Source organism: Nelumbo nucifera, chromosome 4 (genome assembly GCF_055504915.1).
Source record: "Nelumbo nucifera cultivar China Antique chromosome 4, China Antique-T2T, whole genome shotgun sequence".
NCBI lineage: Eukaryota > Viridiplantae > Streptophyta > Magnoliopsida > Proteales > Nelumbonaceae > Nelumbo > Nelumbo nucifera.
The window spans coordinates 92,867,710-92,885,417 of NC_142652.1; the positions used below are offsets into that span (position 1 = coordinate 92,867,710).

The 17,708-nt window shown below is 36.8% G+C and overlaps 1 protein-coding gene across 2 annotated transcripts; it reads left to right on the top strand.

Annotated features, from left to right (window-relative positions):
- Positions 1 to 8,714: 8,714 nt before the first annotated feature.
- On the top strand, positions 8,715 to 17,464 carry LOC104610910 (protein TPX2-like). 2 transcript variants are annotated; one of them, XM_010277768.3, is made up of 18 exons: positions 8,759 to 9,245; positions 10,254 to 10,406; positions 12,445 to 12,522; positions 12,807 to 12,972; positions 13,275 to 13,377; positions 14,230 to 14,280; positions 14,476 to 14,531; positions 14,638 to 14,716; positions 14,814 to 14,876; positions 15,012 to 15,077; positions 15,292 to 15,350; positions 15,592 to 15,661; positions 15,749 to 15,814; positions 15,917 to 15,979; positions 16,144 to 16,221; positions 16,347 to 16,391; positions 16,558 to 16,667; positions 17,024 to 17,464. In XM_010277768.3, the coding sequence occupies exons 1-18, from the start codon at positions 9,050 to 9,052 to the stop codon at positions 17,040 to 17,042; spliced, it is 1,521 nt and encodes a 506-aa protein (XP_010276070.1). In that variant the 5' UTR covers positions 8,759 to 9,049; the 3' UTR covers positions 17,043 to 17,464. The 2 variants fall into 2 exon arrangements, with proteins under 2 accessions (XP_010276077.1, XP_010276070.1); XM_010277775.3 differs by lacking the exon at positions 12,445 to 12,522 and having other exon boundaries at positions 8,715 to 9,245.
- Positions 17,465 to 17,708: the final 244 nt, after the last annotated feature.

Genomic DNA, 17,708 nt, shown 5'->3' on the forward strand with positions numbered 1-17,708 from the left:
CTAGGCTTCATTCACAGATGAACAAATTATTTGAATTTTAAACATACACAAGGCAGATGATGAGATGAATCTTGTGGGACACAAAACTACACCAAAAGCTGACTATGTCCTGTTTGAGAGAATGCCCACACCAGATAACTTTTGCCTCTTTCTCTATATATGTAGTAAACCAGCCTAGTAGGATGTCTCCAAACATGAACTCTATTGTACATGATAGTGTGTAAAACTTAACCTTGATGCATTTGTTAGACAGGATTCTGAGGCAAGAATAGGGTGGGTTGTGAGAGATAATCAAGGCATTGTTATAAATCTCAGAACATCAATCGGCATCAACAACATCAATGTTGCAGATGCTTAGGCTTAGTTTGGGAAAAGTATAAATATAAATATGTATAATGCAAAATCTTGTATTTTGTATTTCCAAAACTTATATTTCATGGTATTACTATCCCTTCATGGTTTTAGTGTTTCTTTTATAACCTTTTGAAATGACTGATTTTCTAGTGAAGAAATGCTAGAAGACAATGAGTTTATACTTTATACAGCTACTTGGATTTCTTTGCTTCACAAGTGGGATGCACGAAGTGACATGCCCAAATCTGTCTTATAGTATTTCTTTTCATTGGTCCCATCATGTTTGTAGGATAAAGTTTACAAGAAATGCATAATAGTTTGAGAAAGGGTTGTTTATTAAAACACTCATTAAGGTAGTTAGGGATTTACTAAAACTTATCTTATAGTTTGTATTTTATTAAAATACTTTTTTATGAAAGCGGAAAATGATAATTTTGACCTTAACATCCATTCAAATAAATTTAATCAAAAGAAAATAAAAATTAAAATGTTGTTCTTAACTCTGATAAAACACGGGCAACCACTTCTTCGGATCAATTTTGTTCTCTATTTGAAGAAGGAAGGTATGCTATCATGAATACAAAGAACCCAGTTGCTATTGTTCTTTCTTCTTCTTTCATTCTATACTGAAAACAAACATTTTTCCCCTAAAAGCTCAATATGAAGAGGGTTCAAGCCCTTGAATATTTTTCACTCCATTTAGGTCATCACATGATGACCATTTTAGCAAATGACCTATAAACAGCGTTTGAGTATGAATTAACTGCACTTTGATGGCTATGTTGAAGGCTGTTTAATCCATGCAAAATGAGAAATTTTGAGTGGTTGTGGCATTGCCCCATATTTACATATATTTGATGGCTGATGTGGAATGTTATTATTGATTAAACAGAAAACAAGGAGTCATGGCTGATGTTAAAACCACCTCATTCAACATTCAAAAATTTTGAAGAAAACGAGGCATGTCCTTAAACTTAACCATAAAAGGTGGAAGTGCATACTTCCCCATGGATGAAATTAATAAAACTATTTTCATTAAAAATAGTTCGGACCAGGTAGTCACAACATTGTAAGCACGTCAAATAAATAATTAGAAATTTTTTTGACACTTGTCTCTTAAAATACCTCTAACCTACCCTTGAAAAAGATTAATACCCACTTTGATAGTTGTCAAAATATTTATCAAGTGCTCATTTAACGTGCTTACTTTGTTGTGCCTATTAGATCCAGTCTCCATTAAAAAGCCCTATATCACATACAGATACATCAGCCTATCCAGACTCCAATTCTAGAAATGTTGATATAGCTAACAAATCTCACAATGCCTACCATTCTTTGGAATTTAGGTTCCGTTTGGGAAAAGTACAAATATAAATATGTAGAATGTATGCATCTTGGTCCATATAAATACAAAATTGGTTAATTTTCTATTGATAAATTTATTTTCTTACCAAACGATTTTTAATTGAAATGGGTGTAAACATTAAAGAATGATCAACTTTGAGTGCAAAGTCAAAACTGTTCTAAAAGCCAGAGATATTCAACAATTGCATGAATGAACTGAGTCTTTGCTTAGTAAATAGTATTAATTATTTACTGCAGTACAAACTAGAAAGAAAGGGAAGGGGCGGAGGGCCTACAAATTGAATTGGAATTTGTCGGTACCAGATGAGGTACATTAATTGTATTGTATACTACTATTAGAATTACATGTGGATGTGGGAGGTGTGTTTGTCGGAATTCAGAAGCAAAATCAAAATATATGTACTTAAATGGCATTGTTCGTACTGCAGAGTATAGGGGTCGTAGCCTAGGCTGCTCCTGCTCCCACGGAGACCCACCTCGGCTGCTACTGCTGAGCACCATATTGGAATATTGGCAACGCCAACCAATCGGCCAATCTAAATTCTAAGGCAGGCCATCCCATTGCTTTATTTTAAGGCTCCGTTTGGTTTATTAGAAATCAAAGAGAGAAACAGCTGCAGGGCAGGGAATAGGGATCAAGGCTCAAAAACATCACCTTGGTGGCCAGTTGGTATCTTGGCTGGCACTTCGGATTCAGTGCGTTTGGACTCGAAGGGATTTTCTCTTCGAGCCCATTAAAGTTTTGACACGTCATTCATTGCTCTACTAACTATCACTTATAACTGTCTGAAATCTTATGAGTGACATAAACAATTTTAAATAAAAATTGATAACTTTTTAAAACTAATACGACAGAAATTTCCAAAGCCCTCACGTTCTCAGACTCTAACCTTTTTCACCCAACCGCACCATTAACAGCAACAAGCCTTCGCTAACGGTGTTCAACCTACAACAGAATGGCGACGGGCAACACGGCGATTGTGGATTTTAACGGTAGCAGCAATGGTGTTAGCGAAAAGTTTCAAACGTTAAGAATATTCAGAGGAAAGCTGATATCTATGTCTAGGGTTTTTCATCCTTCCTTCTTGAATGCCGATGATAGAATATTTTTTTATCTTCTTTTTAATTCCAGCAAATAGTAATGTTGTATGAATGTTTGGAAATTCTTTTCCTCTGTATCTATTGAGTATTTCTTTTTGGTTTTTTTGTGCTATTTTACACTTGTTGTTTGAATTAACCTGCATTTGTTGTTCAAAAAACTCCAACCATTAATGGGAAGATTAAGTATTCTTGCGGTTGTGACTTTGGATCTGCAAGACAAACCCAAGACACGAGGCTGCCTTCTTCTTCTTCCATGCAAATGTTCTTCGTTATACGGACAAAAAAATCTAAAGCCCTCACGTTCTCTTCTCTGTTCTCAGACTTAGACCTTGCTCCCTCAATCAATAACAACTGTAGTTTACCCCTGTTTTGGCAAGCCAAATGGCAAAATGAAATAAAGAGAACTAAAAAACAAATAAGATCTCAATATCAAAAGAACGGTTCAGGGGTGCTTTGTTCTATTATTATTTCATTTTTCTCATCGATTTTGCTAACTTGAATCACCAGCAACGATGGGATTAAATCAAGGGAAATGATAAGCGAGAACCAGATTTTAGCGTCCACAGGAGGTGCTTTGGCCTTAAGCTTCTTCGGTCCAAGCAATTCTACCAAGCGGTATCTCGGTATATGGTACAATAACATTTTTGTGTCAGTTTTGCAAGTACTCGGCTCATCCTAAGTGAAGTCAAGCGGCTGATGCATCAATACCCAGATGAAGAATTGAGCATAAACATGACCGGCCACAGCCTGCGTAGCGCGCTAGTGATGCTAAGTGCTTATGACATAGCAGAGACGGGCGTGAACGTGATGGAGGACGGCCAGGTGGTTCTAGTGATGGTTTTCTCGTTCTTAAGATTGAGAGTCGGGATTGTGAGCTTCATGGTGTGGGTGGAGAGGTTGGGGGTGAACGTTCATGACACGGTGCCAAAGGTTTCAGGTATACTGTTCAACGACCACGTGCCGGAGTTGATTCACCGGTTGGCGCAGTGGTTGTCGTGGTGTTACTCACATATCAGAGCAGAGCTCATACTAGACCACGAGTACTCTTTCTTCCTCAATTTTTTATTTAAAAATATTTTATTAGTCATAAAGCTTCAACCGGTTGTAGGTGATGGCCAGTTGAGTACCGATCAACGTGTCAAAATTTTAGTGGGCTCGAAGAGAAAATCTCTTCGAGTCCAAAGAGTGCTTGGCTGGGTAGTCCCAACGGATATGTGGATTCAAATCCCACTATTACCACTTACCCTGTGAGTTTTTAATGTGTTGTGTTAAATAAAAAAAAAAAAAAAATAGATCTCCTGCCCATCTTATCCACACCCATCTATCTATGAATACATACAAACATGGGAGATGTTCTTAATGTACAACTATAATGAGGCATGGGTAGGGGTTTTGTAGGCTGGAGATCCGAACTCAATATCAGATATACCTCAATCATCTTTTTAATTAGTTCTTATTGTTTTTAGGGGTAGGTTTTGTTAAGACCAGCTAGCCCCTGGTTCTAAAAAAGGATCAGGACATGAAGAAGCCTTTTTGGTTCTGGTACATGAATTTTCAAGGTGAAATAAAGGATATCATCCTTTATATGTTTTTTTTTTAATTTACATTAATTTCTTTTATTTTATAGATTTAAAGAAAAAAAACTAAAATAAAATAATGGAGCCGTATGATCAAAACACTTGATACTTTGAACCTTGCTAAGGATGATAATTCCGGTCGGGGTAAGTCATTCTCAATCGGCATTACAAATTTGCAATATTGAAATATACGTTATGTAGGCTTGGTGGAATAAAGGTGTACCATATGCTTATGTTTTTGAACCGTTGTTGACCTAGACAGTTGGACTGTTCGGATCAGAAACCGTTCAAGTGACCAGTTTCGTTTTACCTTAAACCCGGTCTTTGGTAAAAAATCGTTGAAATAATCAACAAACTATTGACCCGAACGGTTTGATTGTTGAACCATTTGACCCGGAGAACAATTTGTAGCAAGGTTTTAAAAACTGAGAAATCTCAAATCTAAGACTGAGAAATCTCAAATCTATGCAAATCTATCTCTCTCGTGCGAGACGATGAGAGAGATCTGAGATGCGTGAGACAGATTTGCACGAGACGGTAAGAGAGAGTGAGATCCAAGACTAAGAAATCTCATATCTACTTTCATCGCCAGTTTGCCACCATTACTGCCACTGTTACTGTTGTAGTTCGCCATCGCCGTCGCTGTCGCTGTCGTCGCCGTTGTAAGTCGCCGTCATCGTCGCTACTGCAACTTGCAAGTCCTTCTCCTTCTTCTAAACTCTTTTAGCTGACAGTTTTAGTTTTCTCAAATATCTCTCATTCAAACCTTATTTTCTCTTATATGGTTATATTTATATGCATCTTACCTTAATAATCCAATATGATGGGTAAGATGTTCAAACCATTCGAACTGTTTGACTCGAACGATTGAACCGCTGACCCGAAAACTAGTGTCTAGAACGATTCCGTTTCCGGGTCCGTTTTTAAAACCTTGCTATATACAAGATATGTTTGGTCAAGTTTGATATTCCTTATTCATTAGTCAAGTTAGGTTGGGGTTGTGTTGATTGTGCTTTGGGCCGTTAACATCCCTAAATATTTATATACAAGATAGTTTTAGTTTTCTCAAATCTCTCTCATTCAAACCTTTATTTTCTCTTATATAGTTATATTTATATACAAGACAAAAGCTACAAAGGAGGGATTTCTTGAAATGTCAAATTGACATTTCTTGAATTGCCTTGGTGATCTTGAATCGCCCTGATGACATGGTAATTTGAAAAAACTGACTACTTTTTTGTGATGTCACACAGTTGTCATTAAAAATTGATGATGCACGATCTGACAACTCCCTATTGGCAGGTGACTCGGAAGTCGAGCTAGACAATTTCCTGTTGGAAGATGACTCGAACGCCGAGTTGAGTAGTGTCGAGCTGAAAGGGCACTCAGGTGCTGAGCTGAATAATGGCGTACTGTAAAGTGTTCTAGGACCTATAGGGAGATAGTGCCAGAGTGCCCGGGCTACTTTACCTGGGGTGGGCACTCCGATGCTTAAGTTAGCGAATTGGAAATTTTTGAGAGAGCTAAAAGCGAGAGAGCTAAGTTGCGCATACCTTCTGAGGTTGGAAGTGAGACCTTTATATAGGCATAAGGAACCGAGAGCTTCCTATATTGCGTCCGCCATGTTCGGAGGAGAGGGATAGTCTATTCAATCAACTCTGATGTAGACAATATGGAAAAACGAGTGTAATGGTCAAGCGTCGTGGTCCTAGAGAAGTCGGAAACAATAACTTGCTTAAGGAAGAGGTCGGCAAGCATGTCTCACAAGTTGCCACCTGGACCTCAGTCAAGTCGGCAAGTCCTCGTGGAGGTCGCTCCTCATGCCAAGGTCCCTTGGACCGATAACGATGAGGTACTACAAGCTGGCCTTGGACGAGGTGCTTCTAGCCGCTCAGCTGAGTTGCCCGAGTTGTGTAGGAGGTCACTAGCTGGGTCTCCATCAGGTTGGCGGAGGTAGGTTTCTAGGTCAACGGAGGTAGGTCTCAAGGTCAGTCCCCAGGTCTCCAGAGGTAGGTTGCTAGGTTGGCGGAGGTAGGTCACCAGATGGGTCTCCATTAGGTTGGCGGAGGTAGGTAGCCATGTCAATGGAGGTAAGTCACTAGGTCTCCAGTAGGTCAGTGGAGGTAGGTCGCCAGGTCTCTAGTAGGTCAGTGGAGGTAGGTCGCCAGCTGAGTTTCCATTAGGTTGTCGGAGGTAGGTCACCAGTTGGAACTCCATTAGGTTGGCAGAGGTAGGTCACTAGGTCGGTGGAGGTAGGTCGCTAGTTTGGACTCCATCATTTTGGCTAAGGCAAGTCATCACCTACGTGGTGTCGGGGTGTCATCTAGCTCTTCTTCTTCTTCTTCTTCTTCTTCTTCTTCTTCTTCTTCTTCTTCTCTATTGTACATGGATCTCAGATTTGAGATCGTTCTTGTCTCAGATTGAGATGATCTTCTCTTTTTCTGTTGTACCTGTGAACCATTGTCCGAGTCGAACGGGTTGACGATTCAACCACTGGGGTCAACGATTGTCTGACCAAGTTAATGGGTTTTGGCCCAAGAATGGATTAAGGGTGAAAAAAAACCGGTTGCTTGGATGGTTTCTGGGCTGACAGTCGACTGTCCGGGTCAGTGATGATTCAAAAACACTGCTTGAAAACATCAAATTGAATTTTCTTGAATTGCCTTGGTGATCTTGAATCATGAAGGTGATGTGGCACATTGAAAATTGAAAAAGCTGACTATTTTCTAAGATGCCATACATTTGTCACTATAAATATATTATAATAATAAGCTAAATCACTTTAAACACCTTGTTAGTAGGGGTTCAAATGGATCGGATCATGACCCGATCCTATTTGGTCGAATTCGAATCGCCCCTAGTCGAATCTTCATATCGGATTGGATCGGATTCAGATCACCCCTATCTAATCCGAGAAGATCCGATGTGTCATATAATTATAAATATAAATATATATAATACATATATATGTTATTTTATTTATTTATAAATATATTATTTATATTGTATTTTTATAATATATTAATTATTTTTTATAAAAACATGTATATATACAATGAATATAATTAAAAAATACTTGTATTTTTTGTTTTTTCTTTATTTAAATTGGCATATTTTATTTTTCTTTTAATAATTTATTAATCCTTAAAGAAAACAACTTGGATCAAATCAGATCCGATAGGATTCGAATTCAAATTGAGTCCTATCAAATCCGATCGAATCTTTGAATCGGATTCAAATATACCCTTATTCGAATCTAGTTCAATCCGTTTGCATCCCTACCTATCAACCTACATTCCATTTTTTTTTGTGTTTTTAATAGAATCAACTGTTTGCATTTCCCGAGGCATTCCCAATTTTACAAGAAACAATTCACTTGTGAAAATGCCTCGGTGCCAAACAACCTCTAAATGGTTGTGGGTCCTATGTATTTTAATTATTATTGGCATGAAAAGATATCATTGATTTCACAGCTTGCTGAACGGGCTGTTTAAGTACGAAAAAAAGTATATTGTACCCCAATACAAAATTCTGAATCTCAGTGCACCTATAACAATTCAAAATGTTAAATCCGCATCAATTTCAAGCTTGCACCTACCCCAACTGTATATGGGCTAAGTATTCTAAAGGTGGACTGAACAGTCATTCTCCAAAAAAACAGTGGAGCATTTGATTTTTAGTCCGATAGTCACAACATTGAAAAATAAACAGATAAGAGCTAAATGACTTATTGTTTTATCTCTTTAAATCAATAAATTGTTAAGAAGATTGTGTGTTCATTATTTTTTATTTTATTTATAAAAGGCAAAGTAACAAGTAACTAAGTTCAGCCACTTCAGCCGTTATCAAACAGCCAAGTTCAGCCTTGCGATAACAGTATATCCTTGTACTTTGTCCAAATATAGCCCCAAACCGTTGTAAAATGACGAAAAACTCCTTATAGTTTGTCCATATCCATTTATGTCATGTCAATTCTTTCCTTTTAAAAGTTTGCAGGAGCGTACTCTCTCCTGTTTAATTTAGAAAAGGACAAAGTTGTCCCTTTAGTAAAAAACGAATAAAACTGTCAAGGACGAAACCGCCATTTCGTAGAAAGAGGGGCCCGAAATCTCATTTGTATCCCCGGCAATATTTCTTCTCCTGAAACATGGTTTCCTTATTTCCTAGTATTCGGGAAAAAGACGGTATCGTCCCTCACGGATTTGAATTTTAAATAGAGACCATATACGGCATAGGATTATCTGAAATATGAAAGGGTAAATCCGTCAATAAGATTCAAGAGACGTTATTTTAAGCCGTTCGGACCCCAATCCCCGTGGTCCCCATTAATTCAAAATTTTCGGATTGTCCTCTGACAAAACATCGAGCGCTTGTATACTCTCTCTCTCCCTCTCTCTCTCTCTCTGTGTCTTGGGTTCTCTCTTCTTCCCCTCTGTCTCTATTTCTTCTCACCTTCAATGTCGCTTTGTGTTCAACGAAATCCGCGCCGTTTACTGCTAGAAATTCTCCCTCGTATTTTCCAGATTTAGGGTTTAATCGGATTTATTATCAGAGAGCTTCAGCCTCTTCTGACCCACGAGATATATATTATACAGAGAAGACATCCAGAAATCAATGGCGATGTCCTCTGATTTCTTCGCCTGAGAGAGGGTATGCGGACCGGTTCCGCATTGGAAGGCGGGATGGACGAAGAAATGGAGGATACCGTTCAATATCTGGATTTGCAAATCGATCCTGATTACGAGTTCGATGCTTCTCAGTACTTTGATTTTAGTAGGAAAGAGTCGCTTGAGGAAACTCAGCAAGCGGAACGCTGGTTTGAAACCGCTACAAGCAATGCACCATCTCGTAATGTTTTCTCCAATCTTTATGTCCAAAACTGGTTCTTTTCCTTCTTGCATTGCATTTTTCCCCTTTAATGTCCCCTTTTCCGTTGTTCGAATGTTTTGGCTGTATTGAGCTACATTTAACTGAGTTTTGATGTGAAAATGTGGTTTCTTTTCTTCTTAAGCGTTTCTTCCGCCACTGTTCGAATATTTTGAGCAGTTTGTGTTTCTTTTAGCTAATATCTAAGGTGTATAAGTTGCTTTTCACGGTTTTTCTTTTCTCATTCGTATTTGAAAATGCAGATAGTTTCTGCCTGACCAAGGAAAACTGTGGGTTCTTCTTTAGTCCTAGAACGTTGCCTTCTTCTACGTATTTGCTCTTTATTGGTCTTGCATAGCTTCTTGAATATAAATTTTGATCTCTTTGGGAATCTCATTTTCTTTTGATTTAATTTCTCAATCAAGACTCTCTCTTAAATGCTAGTTTAGGGCCCTTTAGTTTAGTTTGTCTGATCCTAAAGTTGCATCTTGATTTTCAACTCCATATGCCAGTATGCAGTGGACAATGGCTCATCAACCACACACCATAGTATGCTAGACCCATCTCTTGTATACTTTCTGGGTTCACTGATTTGAACTTTAGAACACAGAAAAATGACCTACGCCCTTCCTCTCTCTCTCTCTCTCACACACACACACACACACACACAAGAACACAGAGTAGCAGGCTAAGTCCAATTGGTGAATTGGGCATTCATACTATTTTTTTCATTCTTGAGAAATATTTTCTAAGTTACGTTCAAGGCTTCAACATTTATCTTGTCAACTCTTACTGTTTTCTCTTTTTGAGGCTCAGATTTTCACCTTCTATTCTGGGGTTCATCTAATCCGGTTAAAACTGTTGTGGATTGTTAATTTTCTTTTTTTTTTTTTTTTGCTTTGTGTTATTATGATAAACAATCTTTCTATACTGGTAGTGTGTTCACATTGTATCTTTTGTTTTTCATCCTTTTTTATTTTCTGATTTCAGCTTTCATAGCAAAGCTCACTTTGACAGAAGACATACTTTTAGAGAATATGGACTCTCCAAAATATAAAATCGTGGGAAATACATATTCTGTCTGTAGTGGCTCAGATATTGGCACAGACTCAGAATTTTCTGCAAGTAATGAAGATGATAGAGGTATTGTTATTATTAGTATCATTAACATCTTTGACTATTATGACTTCAATCCATACACCTTTTAGTGAACACTTGTAGAAATTGTTTTATTTCAGTATCTTGAAGAGCCATATTATTCTCTATTGTAATATTGTGTTTGCAAGCTATTATATGTGCTCTATCGTGATCATTGAAAATTTATATAACAATTATGAATAACTCCATACTCTTGCCATCCTCTTCTTTTTTGAAATAATGAATGGAAGTTTCCAAAGTGATAAAAGTTTGAGGGGGGAGATCATAACTGGTCTTCCTTAGCCCCTCCCCCAGAAAAAAAATGTGAAAAGGGGAAAAGGGGGGGGGGTGGAGAAAGAAGAAAATAGTTTACATTGGCTTCTAGGGAGAGTACATGGATTACGTCCATCATCATGGTATACCTACCTATAGAGGGATCATCTTATAAGGGACAGAATTTCTTCTCCAACAAACAAAAGCTTCTCTGGAGACTTGGAAAGAATATAGGTTTAAGGAATTTGGCTAAAGGTCTAATAGAAAACTTGATTTTTGCATAACTTTACCTATATTTTCTCCTAGTAGTTAACTAATTCTAGTAAACTTAATTGCCCAGAATTCTTGTATTAGTCTGATCTTGACCAATTTACAAATATGTTAATCCTTTTCAGTAAAAAACTATCAGATTAATGATTTTGGAAGTTTGTAAACCCAAAAAAAGCTGCATAATATCATATATAATATACCTTGGAAAAAGAAATTATACATAATACCAAAATCTTAAAATTGAAGATCCTGAACCTATATTCTGCAAAATTGTTGGTGGAAAATGATGCTGATATTGTGATGACAGCATTGATATGTCCAGGTCATGTTCAGTCACTGATTACTCCATTTTCCTATTGTCTTCTTTGGTATTCTCACCAATATAGAATGGAAATGACATAGTAGTTGGAATTCAATGTTTGCCCAGGATTTGGCTCAAAAAAGTGAAAAATCAGATATGAGACACATATTTGGACAAGTTCCAATATATTAATAATTTAAAATATTGTGAAATTTAACACCATATTATCTATATGAGCAAAGGGCATATATTCAACTGAAAGCTTCCTTTATGTTGATCATATGCAAGAAGGCATTAACCAGTCTCTTTCTTTGGCATTTTTGGTGGTGTATAAACTTGTATAACTCATTGCTTAAGCTTTGGAAGGTGTAGACTGGATGTGGTCCTAAGCTTTGTATTTCTTTTTTTTTTTGAAAAACAGAGAAGAATTTCAAACGTTACTTTTCATTTCCTTGTTTGGATACACTGTTTCAAGGTAACATGGCTATTGGGTTTTCATGCATATGAAGGTGCAGACAGCCATGAAAACCATGCTTGGTGAAAATCCTGAACAGGAGTAAAACTCAACAAACACAAACCTTTAACCTATCTTATAAGATGCTTAAGCTTAAGAACAGCTGTTCCCAACTGGGAACAATTTGAAAGCTAAGCTTCTTACTACTACATGATTACAAATTGTCACAGGCAATGTATTGAAAGCTTTGTACCACAATCTACCTATTTTTGATACATAATGATGCTGCAGGCTCTTAGAAGATTATGTGTTTAGGTTGGTCTTGTTGCTGATTTACATTGATATCTGGAAAGCAGTAATTTATGCTGTTTTCAAGAATGCTTATTTTTATAGGTTGATTGTTCAGTTGTTTTTACCATGATGAAGTCTGTAAAGTGGGAGGAATAGAAAGTGCATTTTAGGTTCATAGCCACTCTAAGAGTTCTGAGATTTTATTGGTACTGATGTGTTTCCCTTTCTCCTCTAACTAAGATAGTCCCATAGTTGGAAGGGCTTACCCTGACTAGGTTGGTTGAATTCAAATCCGCAGACAGCTCATGTGCATCTGTTTTTTCTGCATGCTTTGTACTACCGATACTTCTGAAGGGTTGACACAACAGGGGTTATTTTTAAAGAGAATCTGTCTTTATACAATCCCAAAACCCAAAATTGCTTTCTGATGATCTTATATCTGTATGTTTATGAAGGCATTGATAGAGAATCCTTATTCAGCTTACCTAATGAGAAATTACACAATGCTCAAGATGAAGAAGGGTTAACCACAGGTTGCTTCTCTTTCCCTATCTCACTGACATCCTTGATTTGATGGGATTGCTCTTGAGTAGGAATCTCACATAATATCAGAGTCTAGGTTTTTCAGCTCTATCATCCATTCTAAAGTTGTTAGTTTCTAGTTTCCTTGTACAATTTTTACCTTTCGTAGAAAGTCACTTGAGCTGCATTCAGAGCATTATCATCAGTTTAACTAACTTTTCATGCTCTTTTTTCTCTTCATGTAGAGACGTAAATTCATGTTGCTCTTGGTCCATGTTCTTTTTTTACTTTGTAGGAGTGACACTTTATGATCACATGGCCCAAGAAAGTACAAAAGCTAAAACAAAGCCTGCTAGCAAGGCTGCCGTCCCTAGGTCCTCAACTTTGATGAAACCTACAGCAAGTCATCTGGCCAAGCAAAATCAACCACGAGAAGTCGGTGGTAACCGATTTTTACAAAGGTTTCAATTTGTTTTTAATTTTCATTGAATGCATCATTATTAGCAATAGCACATATATTAACATTTAAACATCTAGACCACCTGCCTTTTGTCATTCTATTTCTTTCTCTGCAATAATTGGTTAGAGTCTTGCATAATACGAAGGAAAGGTCTTTATTTTTTGGGTCTACTCATTATTTTGGCTTTTTTTTTTTGAAGTGCTGGAATGTTTGTTTTCAGATCCAAAATTTCCTGCCTCAGAATTTTTTCCACCTTCTTAATTGCTTCACCCATTTTTCTTTCTTTTTCCTTTCAATTGTTAGGTCTTGGAAATCAAGGGTTAAACACAATGAGAAAATCTCAGAGACTGGGATTGAAAGTCAAGCCGCAAAAAGACAAAAGCTTGAGGCTGGTTGCTTACGTAAGGTGTGCTAGATTCCACAGATTCACTTCTATTTTGTTATGGCTATTGTTTTTCCCTCTTTTCTTAGGCCTTGAATTCTTATATATGGATTGGCTCATTGTTTAGACGATCACTTACCGGTTACTATACTGACACAAGCATAGACATCAATGTACAGTAGCTCAAAGCCCCATATTCCTGAACTCTTCCATATAAAGGAAAAGGATACTAAACCGGAAATGATAAGCATAAAAAGTAGATTCATAACTGGGTTGCCATAGAAGCAATGATGAAGTCATTTTGTGGTTTCAAAATTTCATTTTTTATCTTTACTAACATTAAAAGAGTAAACGGCAACTACATTGTAGCAAAGGAACTTGTTTTTCTACATCCCAAGGAAAAATAACATGATTTTATGGGACATGGTTTCCAGGTTCCAGCACAATGTAAGTTAAGTCAGCATACGATTATATGTTGCAAGGATTGAAGCTTTAGATTTATGTTTTGATATATTGGTGTTAAGTTTCAGATGCTTACGTCTTTTAGACATCATAGTTTGTAGCATTGCTTATTCTCTAATTTACAGTATTTGAAAGTTGAATATTCTATCATCTGACAAACAGTTTTTTGTATTAATTTCTGTAACATTTAACTGCTTCTTTGATCTGTTTATGCTTTTAAGGTTTGTCTTGTTTTCATGTTTTTTGAGTGAAACTTGCTTACTATCTACGTTATGTTATTTTCTAGTATGTGTTCCATTTGTTATCTAAGTGAGATGGGTTGGTAGTTTACAGTGGGGGCATGTGTTAGAATTGAATAGTTTCATAGTTCTTTTGCAGAAAAGACTCTAAGTAGGTATTTGTTCTGCAAAGCAGGTAAGCGAAATAAAACAACAAGTTAATCTGATGCACAAGGTATCTAAAAAGGTGAGCCATCTGTCTCTAGAAACGGGATATTTTATAAATGTTCATCTATTGCTATTTTTTCTACAGCTTGTCCTTCAGCATTTCTTTTTCTGTATATTGTTGCTGTTTGAATTAGTAGTTTCTATTTTTATCAGTTTATGGATTTTCATGCATGATTGACCTGTTGATGGTAATTTGATGCATGGTAAACTAAAGGTCACTATTCCACGAGAGCCAGAGCTCAAAACAGCTCACAGGGCACAAAGGATAAGGTATGCTTGTTTCTTGTCAGCTTAGCATTGGGTTTTTTTTTTTATTGCTTTGGCCTACAAGCATGATTTTTTTCTAACAAATGCTTGATTGAAACATGCATTTCAGGCCCAAAAGCAATATAGTATCAGGGGAAAGTGTAAAGCCAATGGGACATACATTTAAAGCACGTCCCTTGAACAAAAAGGTTGGTGCTTACATACATTTAAAGCATGTCCTTGAAAGATTGTGGGCTTTCACTATTTTCCTCTTTCTTCAATACATGCAAATATATTGTCTTGCAGATTCTCGAGGCTCCATCGTTGCTACGCCCTCAAAAGAGCACACCACGATTGCCAGAGTTTCAAGTAATTAAGATACATAATTAACATTTGTTTTCATTGCTTCTCTATTTTATATTTTCAATATTATATTGTTGTATCAGGGATACAGCTAATCCCAGAATAACTAATCTATTAAATTATTTTCACATTCCTTCTTAGGAGTTTCATTTAAAGACATCCGAAAGGGCTGCTGCATCCTCACTTCCTAAAAACAAATCGGTTAAGGTGGGCTACTAACTCTTTAGCTTTATCCTATCAATAATGTAAAGAATATTTTTATGTCATTGTTGAACACTGATAGTTCTTCACTAAGTTAGGATTCTTAATAAATAAATAAAGTAATGGTCAATTTGCAGCAATTTAATGCCTTATTTTCCAACCCCTATAAGGCTATAATTGTCTGTTCTGATTTTGGAAGCTACTGCTTTTGTCATTATAGGTGGTCTACAAACCTAGCACTTGTTCCATCATGCATAATGACACCGTTAACTCTAATAGGTAAGGAAATCCCATCCTTTGTCTTTCTCCACCCCATAGTTAAAATAGTGACACAGTTGTATTTTGTCCAGCACCTGCCCTTAGTGATAGGACATTATTGTTTTTAGTTGCTGAGATAAATTGTGTTTCGCTTTCTTCTTGGGGGCGGGCATTGTTGTTTTGGATATAACTTCTATTTGTTTGTGTATTGGATTATTTACTTCAGTCAGTAATAATACACCTGTTCTTTTGGTGTGCCCAGACCTATGGGTTTCACAGATAAGGAAAATGAATTGAAGCCCAAATTTAAAGCTCGCCCTTTTAATAAGAAGGTTGGATAATACATACTGCCTGAATCTTGTTTTTAGATTTATAAAACTTGTGGTTATCAATGTGGATGTTGTTTTATTTGAATACAGATATTTTCAAGTAAAGGAGATATTGGTGTCTTTCGGAATACTAAAAAGGAGCCTACGGTACCCATGGTAATCAAATGGATGCGCATATCTGATGCCTACTATGGTACTTAATATTAATTGGAATATTGCGAGACGTTTTTGTTCATAATATGTTTTACTTCTCTACAGGAATTCAAATTTTCGACTGCCAACAGGCTTCAGCATCATCCCCCGATTGAACTATTCAGCAAGGTAAAATTTAAACTTACAAAACCAGATCTGCTGTGATCATCTTTTTATTTTCCCACTCCTGGATCTCTCTTTCTCTCTCTGGCAAGCTCCCATATATTTCTCAAGTATTATAAATTGACTTTGTAATTTATTTATCTTGATTTCTTTTTTCTCATGAATTGTAGCTGTCCTTGGCATCTGAGCTGCAGCAGAATACTGTACCACAGCAGAAATTCCCTCAGAATACTTCTATACCTACCAAGGTTTTCTTTGTGCTTGTTAATAACTTTTGGAAAGTATAGCAACTTCCGGATTCCATTAAGTGCATAGTCACCCTGAATTTTCATATTTTTTGCCATATTGACATTTTTCTCTTATTTGACTTAAGGGCTTGAAAGAGAATATAGTGGGCCCTTCCCAAACAGAACATGGGGTAAGCTAGTATGAAAGTTTCTATCAGTTTCCAATGGATATCATTTTCTAGTCTTCTAGGTTTCTTAAAACAAGATTTCCTTATAAGAAAGTATTCTTTCTTGTCTACCTGCTTTCTTTATTTCTTGTCAGCTAATTTCTTCAATCTCAAAAAATCCAACTTCTAGGTGTCACATACTAGCAAAGAGAAATTACAACAGCTTGTGGGGAAGCAGCAGATTCAGTGTGGGACTGGTGGGCGGATATCTGAAACTGGGCATCGAGCCAACACTAGCAGGTACACAACACAACCTGTCAGTATAGAGTATAGATCTATTTTTCTTTTTTCCTTCCATATTGCATTTTATGTCATCAAATCTCTTAAAAATTAAAATTCATTTTGATTAAAGAAACGTTATTCTAGTTTGTTAGTTGTTACTTATATTGAATGAATCCATGCTAATAGGTAAATTGCACCAGAAAATTCAGACATGATTTTATATGTACACTGTGGCAACCATGCCAAAGTTTTCATGTATATCCCAACAGCAGGAAAGCTAAACTAGGATTTCCCTTTTGCCAGTAATACAGAGACCCACATGATAAATGTTATTAAATATTCAGAATCAGACCTTGACCTTGAAATTATTACAGGAGCTTGAGCATCCGTTGAGAGAAAAGGAGGCATCAATGAGGCTGGGTTTTGGAGTTCTATCAATGAAACGAGGGAAATGGAGAATTTTGTTTAAGCTGGGTCTTGCATGAGCTTTTGTTCTCCTGGTTTCCAGCATACTGGCGCAGGATCTCTCCTCTTGGTTGCTTCTTTCCTTCCTTTTTTTTTTTTTTTCTCTATATCAATTGTATCAAGGGTAAATGCAAAGATGCATTGTTCATTCAGAAATCAATAAAACGAAAAAAAAAGGCCAGAGTTGTACAGTTGCAATGGCCTTAAATTTTTAAATTGCATTATTTTTTTCCTTCTCTATTGCCATCTAGCAGTGTAAATTCCAGCTAAGGCACCACATGTAATGATAACCCTTGATGTAAAGAACGTTTTTATAATTATCAGTGTAAATTCCTTAGCTTTCATGTTCAGGTGAATATTAACTTGTTTTTAGAAGAGCCCCTGATTTAAGATTATGGCTTTTATTGACAAAAATTAAAATTAATTATATCAAGATGTTAGGCATGAATAACCATAACTGTCTCTTCTCGCTCTCGCTCTCTTTTGCTCTCTCTCTCTCTTCTCACTCGCTCGCTCTCTCTCTCTCTCTCCCTCCTATCTTCTCGCCACCGCCACCGCCGTTGCAGCTTGCAGCGGTTGCGGTTCCACCGCTCT

Coding starts and splice junctions, on each gene's coding strand:
- LOC104610910 (XM_010277768.3), top strand. CDS start 9,050: ATGCGGACCGGTTCCGCATTGGAAGGCGGGATGGACGAAGAAATGGAG. Junction 15,078..15,291: donor CTAAAAACAAATCGGTTAAG/GTGGGCTACTAA, acceptor TTGTCATTATAG/GTGGTCTACAAACCTAGCAC. Junction 16,392..16,557: donor CTTCCCAAACAGAACATGGG/GTAAGCTAGTAT, acceptor TCCAACTTCTAG/GTGTCACATACTAGCAAAGA.